Source organism: Oncorhynchus mykiss, chromosome 9 (assembly GCF_057628025.1).
Source record: "Oncorhynchus mykiss isolate SJ-2025 chromosome 9, ASM5762802v1, whole genome shotgun sequence".
Lineage (NCBI taxonomy): Eukaryota > Metazoa > Chordata > Actinopteri > Salmoniformes > Salmonidae > Oncorhynchus > Oncorhynchus mykiss.
The window spans coordinates 51496773-51512017 of NC_143030.1; the positions used below are offsets into that span (position 1 = coordinate 51496773).

The following is a 15245-nucleotide window of genomic DNA, read 5'->3' on the forward strand; positions in this document are numbered from 1 at the left end:
TTTCATGTATTTAAGTAATTCTTTGTTGTGGTGGGGGCAGTAACATTAACACTCTCAAAATATAAAATGTACATGTTCAGTTAAATTAATATAATTTGCATGTATGCATTAAGGTGTCTGTAATATAATATATTTGTCAAAAAACAAATGTAGACATTAATAAATGCATTTCTATAGCTTTTTTTTTTTACAATGAAGGAGGAGTACCAAAATGGCTGTGCAGTGGCTTCAAAGCAGCGCCCCCCTCTTAGTCATCTAAGGTTAATACATATTATGGTCTCCTCCTCTTCTATTAAATTGATTTGGACTGCATTTGCTCTAACAGTCTTGAAGTCAGCATGGACATGAATTTGTCAGCGCGTTGTGCTTTGGTTCTTTTTCTGTTGGCATTTGTAGATTTGAAAATAGTCTCTGCTGCAGAAACGGGAGGCACATCTACAGGTGAGTTGTTCTAATTAGTCTACTTTGCATTATTTGTCATGAAACAAACTGTGACAATTTGATGATTTATTTTAAGAAGTCTGCTACACTTGACTTAGGTGTTATAGTCTACCTAATTGGTTATAAACAATAGCCTATAATTGTGCATAGCCCCTTTGCAACCTATTTTGTTGCAACCTTACAAAGAAATACAAGCCAGCCATTATGACTTTGAAACAATCCAGGCTACCCTTGGCCATCTTACGCATACACTGTCAAATAAATTCTAGTTGTTTCAACTAATTATTATGAAGTAAGTGGTTCCAAAGCCTTTTTCAGTTTATTCAACTTCTAGATAAAAGTGTTACCTGAACTTAACATTTTTAGTTGGCCCAAACTTAGCTCCAACTTGAGAAAACGAATGCAAAAATTCAGTCAACATATGTGTTTGTCAATTTGTCTCATATGTTCATTTAACTAGAAATGATTATTTCTGCATCTTAATAGCACTGTTTGTGTGTCTGTGTGTAACTAGCTGCACAGCCCTTTTTAGTTAACATACAATGTTTTCAACCTACTTATTTGAACCAATAGATTGTGAGTGTTCAGAAGGCTGTCATGCATTTTCATGGGTGTTATGGGGGAAACATTGATGATGGGGGACAAATGTCTCCAAAACTATTAATTAGACAATAAATTACTTGGAGTATGACCTACAAACTTTCCAGAGATGCAAATGCATATTTGTCAAATCCATCTCGACACAAATATGACAGATTTTCATGAATTGGTTCAGTCCAAATGTGTCTATGTTCATGTCTCTTTGTGGCAAGTTGGGTTCCCTGACATCTGCTCAAATTGTGTTGACCCAAAGCAAAGCCTGGAGTGTGCCCTCGTAGACGATGGGGCACGGGGATATGTGCAGAGTTATGTTCCAATGACAGTGACTGCCCCAATGATGAAAAATGCTGTCACAATGGATGTGGGCATGACTGCATTGCACCTAACACAGGTAAGATATGGTCCCAGAGTGACAGATACACCCATCTATTGCATTCATTATTGCTGCAATACTCTGGAAACAAGAAAGCTGGAGATTGTAATGTACATTTCATACACATAGATCAATATATTTCACTTACACTCTCTATAGAGCTGAGAAACTCAATTAAGAAGTCACATAATAGAAAGACTTCATTGGGAAGAGTCAGTGTAGGCTGACAAGTTGCTACCATAAACCTATTTGTAATGGGGAAATGTAGGATCGCTAAAGATCATATTTAATTGAGAGTGATCAACAAAACATTTAGCGTATACAGTTTATGTTATACACAATGGTTCCAGTATACTAGTTGTGACATTCAAGATGTGGGTTGATGGTCACTAGACTTGATGCTGAATGTTATGGATTGTTCTCATATCTGTTGATAGTGATTGACGCCAGACTGGACGTCCCAGTAGAAGGACCGAGGACACACTGATTATTCACTGTTGTATTGTACTGATGACATTCTGTGACCACTGTGTGATTCTGTAGCAGCTAACATTTATCGTAACGATCTCCACACAAATATGACAGATTTTCAGAAAATGGTTCAGTGTAATTGTGTCCATGTTCATGTGTTGTGGTAAGTCGTGTCCCTGACATGTCTGCTCAAATTGTGTTGTCTCAAAGCAAAGCCTGGAGTGTGCCCTCGTAGACCATGGGGTGTAGGGACGTGTGCAGAGTTATGTTCCAATGACAGTGACTGCCCCAATGATGAAAAATGCTGCCACAATGGATGTGGGCATAACTGCATTGCACCGTACACAGGTAGGATATGGTCCCAGAGTGACAGATACACCCATCTATTGCATTCATTATTGCTGCATTACTCTGGAAACAAGAAAGCTGGAGATTGTAATGTACATTTCATACACATAGATCAATATATTTCACATACACTCTCTTTAGAGCTGAGACACTCAATTAAGAAGATTTCTGAGAGCCATGTAGGTATTTAGAGTTTTATATATAAATATATATATATATATATACACCATAAACATTTTGTAATGGGGACATTTAAGACCAGTAAAGCTCATATTTAATTTAGAGTGATCAACACAATGTTTAGTACAGAGCTTCTGTAATACACATGATTTCCATTGTTCCTCTTGTGACATTCAAGGTGTGGGTTGATGGTCACTAGACTTGATGATGAATGTTATGGATTGTTCTCATATCTGTTGATAGTGATTGACGCCAGACTGGAGGTCCCAGTAGAAGGACCGAGGACACACTGATTATTCACTGTTGTATTGTATTGATGACATTGTGGAACACTGTGTGATTCTGAAGCAGCTGACAATGTCACCGCTTTCTGTTTTGACTTCCTACAAATGCAAATGCCTATTTATCGTAACCATCTCCTCACAAATATGACAGATTTTCAGAAAATGGTTCGGTCCAATTGTTTCCTATTCCTCCTGCTCTCTCACAGTGCCGATCCCCCCGAAGGCAGGTCAGTGCCCGCTGCTTCTGAATGTCGTGCCGTCACACAAGGGATGTGTCCGCGATGAGGAATGTCCTAAAGATGACAAATGCTGCATCTTTGACTCTGGCGCCTTGTGTGTCCCACCTGACTTCAGTAAGAAGTTTACTAACAGTGTTCAGAAGGCTGCCATGCGTTTTCATGGGTGTTATGGGGAAAACATTGATGATGGTGGCCAAATGTCTCCAAAACTAATTAGACACAAAAATATTAAGGGTATACTCTGCAATCTTTTCACAAATACAAATTCCTATTTATCGTAACCATCTACACACAAATATGACTGATTTCCAGAAAATGGTTCAGTCCAAATGTGTCTATGTTCATGTCTCTTTGTGGCAATTTGGGATCCCTGACATCTGCTCAAATTGTGCTCACAAAGCAAAGCCTGGAGTGTGCCCTCGTAGACGATGGGGGGTAGGGACGTGTGCAGAGTTATGTTCCAATGACAGTGACTGCCCCAATGATGAAAAATGCTGCCACAATGGATGTGGGCATAACTGCATTGCACCTAACACAGGTAAGATATGGTCCCAGAGTGACAGATACACCCATCTATTGCATTCATTATTGCTGCATTACTCTGGAAACAAGAAAGCTGGAGATTGTAATGTACATTTCATACACATAGATCAATATATTTCACATACACTCTCTTTAGAGCTGAGACACTCAATTAAGAAGATTTCTGAGAGCCATGTAGGTATTTAGAGTTTTATATATAAATATATATATATATATACACCATAAACATTTTGTAATGGGGACATTTAAGACCAGTAAAGCTCATATTTAATTTAGAGGGATCAACACAATGTTTAGTTCAGAGCTTCTGTAATACACATGATTTCCATTGTTCTTCTTGTGACATTCAAGGTGTGGGTTGATGGTCACTAGACTTGATGATACATTTTATGGATTGTTCTCATATCTGTTGACAGAGATTGACGCCAGACTGGAGGTCCCAGTAGAAGGACCGAGGGCACACTGATTATTCACTGTTGTATTGTATTGATGACATTGTGGAACACTGTGTGATTCTGAAGCATCTGACAATGTCACCGCTTTCTGTTTTGACTTCCTACAAATGCAAATGCCTATTTATCGTAACCATCTCCTCACAAATATGACAGATCTTCAGAAAATGGTTCGGTCCAACTGTTTCCAATTCCTCCTGCTCTCTCACAGTGCCGATCCCCCCGAAGGCAGGTCAGTGCCCGCTGCTTCTGAATGTCGTGCCGTCACACAAGGGATGTGTCCGCGATGAGGACTGTCCTAAAGATGACAAATGCTGCGTCTTTCACTCTGACGCCTTGTGTGTCCCACCTGACTTCAGTAAGAACCTGACTGGTTTACTAACAGTGTTCAGAAGGCTGCCATGTGTTTTCATGGGTGTTATGGGGGAAACATTGATGATGGGGGACAAATGTCTCCAAAACTAATTAGACACAAAAATATTAGGGGTATACTCTGCAATCTTTTCACAAATACGAATTCCTCTTTACCGTACCGATCTCCACACAAATATGACTGATTTCCAGAAAATGGTTCAGTCCAATTTTGTCCGTGTTCATGTCTCTTTGTGGTAAGTCGGGTTCCCTGACATGTCTGCTCAAATTGTGTTGTCCCAAAGCAAAGCCTGGAGTGTGCCCTCGTAGACGATGGGGCGTGGGGATGTGTGCGGAGTTATGCTCCAATGACAGTGACTGCCCCAATAATGAAAAATGCTGCCACAATGGATGTGGGCATGACTGCATTGCACCGACACAGGTAGGAATGGTTCCAGAGTGACAGATACACCCATCCACTGCATTCATTATTGCTGTATTACTCTGGAAACAAGAAAGCTGAGGCTTGTAATGTACATTTCATACACATAGATATTTTTGAATTGCACCCCCTTTTGCCCTAAGAAAAGCCTCAATTCATCAGGGCATGGGGTCTACAAGGTGTTTAAAGCGTTCCATAGGGATGCTGGCCCATGTTGACTCCAATGCTTCTCACAGTTGTGTCATGTTGGCTGGATGTCCTTTGGTTGGTGGACCGTTGGCGGCAGGGTAGCCTAGTGGTTAGAGCGTTGGACTAGTAACCGAAAGGTTGCAAGAGCAAATCCCTGAGCTGACAAGGTAAAAATCTGTCGTTAAGAACAAGGCAGTTAACCCACTGTTCCTAGGCCGTCATTGAAAATAAGATTTTTTTCTTAACTGACTTGCCTAGATAAATAAAAGTAAAATATTTCAGGGAAAAGGATTTTGGGAATATCAGGCTGAGACTTCAGAAGAGTAGCAACATACGTTTCTTACGATACAGCAATTCACAGAACTTTAAGCTGACAATTTGTCAAGGAACACCAACAAAATTCCAACTCATTGTAATAGTAAGACCTCAATGGAAAGAATCAGTGTACGGATGATTTCCAGTGTTCTACTTGTGACACTCAAGGTGTGGATTGATGGTCACTAGACTTGATGCTGAATGTTATGGATTGTTCTCATATCTGTTGATAGAGGTTCACGCCGGACTTGAGGTACAAGGGCCGAGGACACACTGATTATTCACTGTTATGTTGTATTGATGACATTCTGTGAACACTGTGTGATTCTGTAGCAGCTGACAGCCTGTTTGTTTTGACTTCCTACAAGCCTCTAGAGCTGGTGTTTACAGAACATTTGTTGCTGTCTGATTAGAATGTAAAGGGCATGTCTCCAAGATGCCAGTCAGACATTTTCTATGCTTCTGTGCTGGAAGTGTCTCCCTGTTGCAGCTTGTAATAAACTGGATATAATGAATTTCTAAATAAAAAATAATTAATATTAACCAATCCACCTCTTTGAAGGACACAAATATTTTGGAGTTTTACAGCTTTTCTGCTGTATATTCATGTATATACATTTTGCATATACATTTTACATGGATATGGGCAGTGTATCAAATCAAAATCGGCAGTGTATCAAATACTTGTTCTCCCCACTGTACATGCACATACATTGTACATATACATTTTACATGTATCGATTTATTATGGATAGATTTGATTGACTTTACCTGCGACTGCTTTTCTCGATTGTTATCTTGGAAATTCCTATTACACTTATGTTTCTACTGTATAACTGACAACTTTTAATTTGTTACCATAGTGAAACCCGGTCGCTGTGTCCTGCCCAACGGGACCTACATGTGTGCCGAGTACTGTTACAAAGATGGCCAGTGCCCCGGGGAACAGATGTGTTTCCGGATATGTTGATTCTATGCCTGCAGTGAGCCATTGAAGCTTTATTGGAAGTTCTTATTAGTTATAAGAAATAAGTAGAACATACAAATCATTACATGTACAATTATGTCTATGAAAACGGATGATTTTATGCAATAATAAATATGAAAAATGATCATAGCTTTTATGGAAACTGGACAATTTTCATGGGCAGTATGTGAATTGAAAAACGGCAGTATGTGAATTGACAAACTCATGTGGACTGCTGAATTTGAATAAAACAAGATTTTGAACACCTGTGCTTGGTTTTTTAGCGGGTTATTTGAGACTTGTGTGGTGCTCATGTGAATATCCTTCATTTTCCGGCTTCAGACCAATGCCTGTTCTCAGTTTAATCATAGTGTTTTGTTTTTAATTTCCATGGTTTTTACACCGGAAGGTGATCGTGCAACCTTATTATAGAACATTATAATTAAGTAAAAATGCACAAGGAGGTATGCAGGTGTCGTTCTGTCCCTGAACAGGCAGTTAACCCACTGTTCCTAGGCCGTCATTGAAAATAAGAATTTGTTCTTAACTGACTTGCCTAGTTAAATAAAGGTAAAAAAATATATGTAAAAAAATACGGCCAATATACCAGTGTACAGATTCCTGAACCTGACTCCAAAAACAAGCCACCGACTGTTCTTAGCACGTGCCTTGACATACAGGCCTTAGCCGTGGTATATTGGCCATATACCACAAACCCCCGAGGTTCCTTATTGCTATTATAAACTGATTACCAACGTAATTGAAGCTGTAAAAATAAATGTTTTGTCATACCCGTGGTATACAGCCTGATATTCCACGGCTGTCAGCCAATCAGCATTTGGGGCACGAACCACCCACTTTATAATACCGTTTAACACATGCTCACCTTGTGAATCTTCACGATGTTGTACGTTTTATTTATTGATAAGATCCATGCTCATAATCATACTGATCATTGCTCACAGAAAATTGGCGAGAGCAAGGAAACAAAGACTGAAGCAAATATTTGCTATGTGATTACACAATGCAGCTGGCTAAATAGACGACTACACAAGCCGGAAATATGGCCGAGCTGTTCCCAGTTGAAGGGTTCTGAAATATTCTCTCTCGCCGAGTCGAGTTGTGTTCGTGAATATCGTCATCCATCTCGGTGGAAACAACTTGGACACACAAAGGGGACAGCCCTGGTGCGTCAGATGCGAGATGATTTGGAGGTAGTCCTCATGTCCCCTGGGACAATGGTGAGATACTCTGACATCAAACAGTGGAAGATTTGCATGTTCCTCCGTGGCAGGCGCATGCCCACAATCCACCACTTTGCATTAAATCACTGTGTCCCTGGGCAGTACCATAGGGCAGGGTTTCCCAAACTCGGTCCTGGGGCTCCTCCTGGGTTCACGTTTTGGTTTTTGCTCTAGCACTACACAGCTGATGAAAATAATCAAAGCTTGATGATGAGTTGGTTATTTGAATCAGCTGTGTAGTGCTAGGGCAAAACCCCCAAATGTGCGCCCAGTGGCACCCATGTTAACAACCATTCCTGAACCTGACTCCAAAAACAAGCCACAGATGGACAGTACCAAAATAGATACTCTATTGATTCTGTTCAATGCCCCATATACTGAGCATTCTTTTTGTAGCGGGAATCTTATATAATAGCTTAAATTGAAAAGAAATGATTGATGCTTCAGTTGTTACTTTGTATATTACTTCAATAAATCTGATGCCATGGTGTTGGGATATAGAAAATCTGTTCCCAACTATCTTGAATTTTATGCGGTAGAGTTGTCAACCCTCTTGACCATAAGTGAAACTGATACATGTTACGATTTGTATTGGTCATTTTAAGCCATTTGCGATTAATTCATTCCTTTCTGTTTTAAGTAATTGCCTATTCCATTTTTGTGGCAGAGCTGCGATGAACTGGTTATCATTTTGTATTGAGCATACATTTCCTTACACCGTGATTAGGACTGTGAGGTCACTTTTGCAAGGGTTGGAGACTCCCAATTGCTAACATGTATAGAGAGTAATAGTAATGATGTCTCTTTGTAGGGACTAACTCCGCCATGGATCTTTGAACAAAGCCTATTGGAAAAGTTTTTGTAGGGTTTTTGGATAAACGCTGAAAATACGTTTTGTGGTGAAGACAGGTTTTGGAGATCTTATACGTTTTATTCTATGAGATAATCTTCATCAGCTAATGTCACTTTTTGCGAATTTTGAAGCATTTATGTAATTAAGAAAAGCATTTGTGGACTAAAAACATTATGTTACTCAACATAGAGTTTGTCTGAAGTTACACATCACCGTATCGCAACAGCGTGACCGTTTCGGAATATTGTATGCTTATTGTTTAGAAAGTATTTAGTATTTATTATGTATAAATAGCCCACACTTTAGATGAGGCCACGCAAAAAGACTTAACTGATGATTAGTAAAGTCGTTTATAAAGACCTATATTACATATCTTATGTAATGGTCTTATGAATATTAGTGTAACGATGTGCGCTGAGAGTTGGGAAGCAAGTTCAGGGAGTGAGTGATTTAATCAATCAACGAAACATAATAGAAAACAAGAAACACAAACAACGCACAGACCAAACTGAAACAGAAACAATGACGCCTGGGGAAGGAACCGAAGCGAGTGACAAATATAGGGCAGGTAATCAGGGAGGTGATGGAGTCCAGGTGAGTGTCACAACGCAGTGATGACCGTAACGATGGTGACAGGGCTGCGCCATAACGAGCAGCCTGGTGACCTAGAAGCCGGAGAGGGAGCACACGTGACAGTTCCCCCTCCCTGACGTGCGGCTCCAGACTCAGGGCGCAGACCAAGATGACGATCCCGGGGATCAGGAGCAGACCGGTCACCTCTGCTAAGGAGCCGGAACCCGTCGACCTAGAGCGCCAGAGATCTTATAATAAATCCCGCTGTGCCCTCTGACGACCCATCAAACAGGCAAAGTGCCAACACAGGACTAATATTAAATCGTACTACACCGGCTCCGACGTTCGTCAAATGTGGCAGGTCCTGCAAACTATTACAGACTACAAAGGGAAGCAGAGCCGCGAGCTGCCCAGTGACACGAGCCTACCAGACGAGCTAAATAACTTCTATGCTCGCTTCGAGGCAAGTAACACTGAAACATGCACGAGAGCATCAGCTGTTCCGGACAACTGTGTGATCACGCTTTCCGCAGCCGATGTGAGTAAGACCTTCAAACAGGTCAACATTCACAAGGCCGCAGGGCCAGACAGACTACCAGGACGTGTTCTCAGAGCATGCGCTGACCAACTGGCAAGTGTCTTCACTGACCTTTTCAACCTCTCCCTGTCTGAGTCTGTAATTCCAACATGTTTCAAGCAGACCACCATAGTCCCTGTGCCCAAGAAAAACTAAGATAGCCTGCCTAAATGACTACCGACCCGTAGTACTCATGTCTGCAGCACTCACCACACCAAAAGATCCACAGACTATGCAACCTCTATTGCACTCCACACTGCCCTGTCACACCTGGACAAAAGGAACACCTATGTGAGAATGCTATTCATTGACTACAGCTCAGTGTTCAACACCATAGTGCCCTCAAAGCTCATCACTAAGATAAGGACCCTTGGACTAAACACCTCCCTCTGTAACTGAATCCTGGATTTCATGATAGGCCACCCCCAGGTGGTAAGGGTAGGGGTGCGTGCTCAGCCCCTTCCTGTACTCCCTGTTCACTCATGACTGCACGACCAGGCACTATTCCAACACCATCATTAAGTTTGCTGATGACACAACAGTGGTAGACCTGATCACTGACAACGATGAGACAGCCTATGGTGAGGAGGTCAGAGACCTGACCATGTGGTGCAAGGACAACAACTCCAACTCAACGTGACCAAGACAAAGGAGATGATTGTGGACTGCAGTAAAAAGGAGGACCGAGCACGCCCCATTCTCATTGATAGGGCTGTAGTGGAGCAGGATTCAAGATCCTTGGCGTCCACATCACCAACAAACTAACATGGTCCAAGCACACCAAGACAGTTGTGAAGAGGGCACGACAAAACCTATTCCCCCTAAGTAGACTGAAAAGATTTGGCATGGGTCCTCAGATCCTCAAAAGATTTTACAGCTGCACCATCGAGAGCATCCTGACGGGTTGGTTCACTGCCTTGTATGGCAACTGCTTGGCCTCTGCCTGCAAGGCACTACAGAGGGTAGTGCTTACGGCCCAGAACATCACCGGGGACAATCTTCCTGCCACCCAGGACCTCTATACCAGGCGGTGTCAGAGGAAGGCCCTAAAAATGGTCAAAGACTCCAGCCACCCTAGTCATAGACTGTTCTCTCTGCTACCGCACGGCAAGCAGTACCGGAGCACCAAGTCTAGGTCCAAGAGGCTCCTAAATATCTTCTACCCCAAGCCATAAGACTCCTGAACGGCGAATCAAATGGCTAATCACTTTGTCAACCACAACATGGACTGACTGTACAAAATATTATGAACATAGACTGATCTAGACTGACCAGGTGAAGCTGCGATCCCTTATTAATTTCACCTGTTAAAACCACTTCAATCAGTGTAGATGAAGGGTAGGAGACAGGTTAACAGTCAGTCATATAGAATGTGATGTGTATAGTCCTACAACGTTATTGTGAGAGAATAATGTAAGAAAATCCAATGTTGAGAATTGATTTAGTCCGCCAAATAGTTGTCCGCTCTAAGCTACAAGATATCAGTGTAATAAAATGATAAAAGCGTATAGGTCTGCCCATCAACAACAAGACAGATGAGAGAGAAAATATTTGATAGAAATTAAAAAAGTTATTTTGGGACATGTATAGGCCTATTTCTTAAGATTAATTACAAGTAAAAAATCATATACCATGTAAACAGAGCCCAACCGTTGCCCAAAAATGAACCCATCAACAGTGTTATGGCTCTCCACATACTGTACTTTGAAACATTTCGTTATGAATCATTATACATTGTGGATTTTCACCTGCAGTTTAACAGAAATGCATTCAGTCATTGAACTACAAACTCAGTTGAAGACACACTATTGACGTTTAGTTGTGAATTGTTTACATCAAATTTTGACTTAATTTCTGGACAATATTACTGTCCATTTGGGGGACCACTTTTGGATCAAGAACACCCCCAGAGGCACAAGTTCCATATATCCTCTTTAATTATTCTCATTACATGTGACCTAAGCAAGTGTTCGGATCCGAACTCGGAATGTAAATTGATGGGCATAGGGACCCTGCAGACGCATTGTTCCTTGTGCATTCATCTTTTCTATGGTCTCTCATTGATGTGTATAAACCCTGGATTGCTGATGCTTTGTAATGGCCAATGAGAGGCTTTGAAGCCACAGGCCGCCACATTGGCACATCCCAGAAAGAGCAGTCCTCCATAGGAATGAATGGAATTCTACAATATTTCAATAAAATGTTTCAAGGACACAATTTCATGTATTTAAGTATTTATTTGTTGTGGTGGGGGCAGTAACATTAACACTCTCAAAATATAAAATGTACATGTTCAGTTCAATTAATATAATTTGCATGTATGCATTAAGGTGTCTGTAATAGAATATATTTGTCAAAAAACAAATGTAGACATTAATAAATGCATTTCTATAGCTTTTTTTTTTTACAATGAAGGAGGAGTACCAAAATGGCTGTGCGGTGGCTTCAAAGCAGCGCCCCCCTCTTAGTCATCTAAGGTTAATACATATTATGGTCTCCTCCTCTTCTATTAAATTGATTTGGACTGCATTTGCTCTAACAGTCTTGAAGTCAGCATGGACATGAATTTGTCAGCGCGTTGTGCTTTGGTTCTTTTTCTGTTGGCATTTGTAGATTTGAAAATAGTCTCTGCTGCAGAAACGGGAGGCACATCTACAGGTGAGTTGTTCTAATTAGTCTACTTTGCATTATTTGTCATGAAACAAACTGTGACAATTTGATGATTTATTTTAAGAAGTCTGCTACACTTGACTTAGGTGTTATAGTCTACCTAATTGGTTATAAACAATAGCCTATAATTGTGCATAATCCCTTTGCAACCTATTTTGTTGCAACCTTACTAAGAAATACAAGCCAGCCATTATGACTTTGAAACAATCCAGCCTACCCTTGTCCATTTTACACATACACTGTCAAATAAATTCTAGTTGTTTCAACTAATTATTATGAAGTAAGTGGTTCCAAAGCCTTTTTCAGTTTATTCAACTTCTAGATAAAAGTGTTACCTGAACTTAACATTTTTAGTTGGCCCAAACTTAGCTCCAACTTGAGAAAACGTATGCAAAAATTCAGTCAACATATGTGTTTGTCAATTTGTCTCATATGTTCATTTAACTAGAAATGATTATTTCTGCATCTTAATAGCACTGTTTGTGTGTCTGTGTGTAACTAGCTGCACAGCCCATTTTAGTTAACATACAATGTTTTCAACCTACTTATTTGAACCAATAGATTGTGAGTGTTCAGAAGGCTGTCATGCGTTTTCATGGGTGTTATGGGGGAAACATTGATGATGGGGGACAAATGTCTCCAAAACTATTAATTAGACACAAAATTACTTGGAGTATGGCCTACAAACTTACCGTAACCATCTACACACAAATATGACTGATTTCCAGAAAATGGTTCAGTCCAATTTTGTCCGTGTTCATGTCTCTTTGTGGTAAGTCGGGTTCCCTGACATGTCTGCTCAAATTGTGTTGTCCCAAAGCAAAGCCTGGAGTGTGCCCTCGTAGACCATGGGGCGTAGGGACGTGTGCTGAGTTATGTTCCAATGACAGTGACTGCCCCAATGATGAAAAATGCTGCCACAATGGATGTGGGCATAGCTGCATTGCACCGTACACAGGTAGGATATGGTCCCAGAGTGACAGATACACCCATCTATTGCATTCATTATTGCTGCATTACTCTGGAAACAAGAAAGCTGGAGATTGTAATGTACATTTCATACACATAGATCAATATATTTCACATACACTCTCTTTAGAGCTGAGACACTCAATTAAGAAGATTTCTGAGAGCCATGTAGGTATTTAGAGTTTTATATATAAATATATATATATATATATACACCATAAACATTTTGTAATGGGGACATTTAAGACCAGTAAAGCTCATATTTAATTTAGAGGGATCAACACAATGTTTAGTTCAGAGCTTCTGTAATACACATGGTTTCCATTGTTCTTCTTGTGACATTCAAGGTGTGGGTTGATGGTCACTAGACTTGATGATAAATGTTATGGATTGTTCTCATATCTGTTGATAGTGATTGACGCCAGACTGGAGGTCCCAGTAGAAGGACCGAGGACACACTGATTATTCACTGTTGTATTGTATTGATGACATTGTGGAACACTGTGTGATTCTGTAGCAGCTGACAATGTCACCGCTTTCTGTTTTGACTTCCTACAAATACAAATTCCTTTTTATCGTAACCATCTCCACACAAATATGACTGATTTCCAGAAAATGGTTCAGTCCAATTTTGTCCGTGTTCATGTCTCTTTGTGGTAAGTCGGGTTCCCTGACATGTCTGCTCAAATTGTGTTGTCCCAAAGCAAAGCCTGGAGTGTGCCCTCGTAGACGATGGGGCGTGGGGATGTGTGCGGAGTTATGCTCCAATGACAGTGACTGCCCCAATAATGAAAAATGCTGCCACAATGGATGTGGGCATGACTGCATTGCACCGACACAGGTAGGAATGGTTCCAGAGTGACAGATACACCCATCCACTGCATTCATTATTGCTGCATTACTCTGGAAACAAGAAAGCTGAGTCTTGTAATGTACATTTCATACACATAGATATTTTTGAATTGCACCCCTTTTTGCCCTAAGAAAAGCCTCAATTCATCAGGGCATGGGGTCTACAAGGTGTTTAAAGCGTTCCATAGGGATGCTGGCCCATGTTGACTCCAATGCTTCTCACAGTTGTGTCATGTTGGCTGGATGTCCTTTGGTTGGTGGACCGTTGGCGGCAGGGTAGCCTAGTGGTTAGAGCGTCGGACTAGTAACCGAAAGGTTGCAAGAGCAAATCCCTGAGCTGACAAGGTAAAAATCTGTCGTTAAGAACAAGGCAGTTAACCCACTGTTCCTAGGCCGTCATTGAAAATAAGATTTTTTTTCTTAACTGACTTGCCTAGATAAATGAAAGTAAAATATTTCAGGGAAAAGACCTCAATGGAAAGAATCAGTGTACGGATGATTTCCAGTGTTCTACTTGTGACACTCAAGGTGTGGATTGATGGTCACTAGACTTGATGCTGAATGTTATGGATTGTTCTCATATCTGTTGATAGAGATTAACGCCGGACTTGAGGTACAAGGGCCGAGGACACACTGATTATTCACTGTTATGTTGTATTGATGACATTCTGTGAACACTGTGTGATTCTGTAGCAGCTGACAGCCTGTTTGTTTTGACTTCCTACAAGCCTCTAGAGCTGGTGTTTACAGAACGTTTGTTGCTGTCTGATTAGAATGTAAAGGGCATGTCTCCAAGATGCCAGTCAGACATTTTCTATGCTTCTGTGCTGGAAGTGTCTCCCTGTTGCAGCTTGTAATAAACTGGATATAATTATTTTCTAAATAAAAAATAATTCATATTAACCAATCCACCTCTTTGGAGGACACAAATATTTTGGAGTTTTACAGCTTTTCTGCTGTATATTCATGTATATACATTTTACATGTACATTTTACATGGATATGGGCAGTGTATCAAATCAAAATCGGCAGTGTATCAAATACTTGTTCTCCCCACTGTACATGCACATACATTGTACATGTCACGGTCGTCCTCCTCTTCGTCTGAAGAGGAGAGGCGAGAAGGATCAGAGGACCAATATGCGGCGTGGTAAGTGTCCATGGTGAATCTTTAATAAAGAAAGACTGAACACTATGCAAAAGAGTAACGAAAACAATAAACCAAATACGACCGTGAAGCTACAAAATGAGACCTGTGCTGACACAAGCCACTAACATAGACAATCACCCACAAACAAACAGTGCAACCCAG

The 15245-nt window shown here is 40.8% G+C and overlaps 1 protein-coding gene across 1 annotated transcript; it reads left to right on the forward strand.

The window, feature by feature from the left end:
- The first annotated feature begins 344 nt into the window (after positions 1 to 344).
- On the forward strand, positions 345 to 9142 carry LOC149981248 (uncharacterized). Its single transcript, XM_090185805.1, has 8 exons — positions 345 to 441; positions 1295 to 1432; positions 2096 to 2233; positions 2904 to 3050; positions 3337 to 3474; positions 4143 to 4315; positions 4588 to 4724; positions 9016 to 9142. Exons 1-8 carry the CDS (start codon positions 345 to 347, stop codon positions 9140 to 9142), a joined length of 1095 nt encoding a protein of 364 aa, XP_090041931.1.
- Positions 9143 to 15245: the final 6103 nt, after the last annotated feature.

Excerpts from the sequence above, each read along its gene's own strand:
- LOC149981248 (XM_090185805.1), top strand. The coding sequence starts at position 345 with ATGAATTTGTCAGCGCGTTGTGCTTTGGTTCTTTTTCTGTTGGCATTT. Across the intron at positions 442-1,294 it reads AACGGGAGGCACATCTACAG|CAAAGCCTGGAGTGTGCCCT; the intron begins GTGAGTTGTTCT and ends GTTGACCCAAAG. Across the intron at positions 4,316-4,587 it reads ACCTGACTGGTTTACTAACA|CAAAGCCTGGAGTGTGCCCT; the intron begins GTGTTCAGAAGG and ends GTTGTCCCAAAG.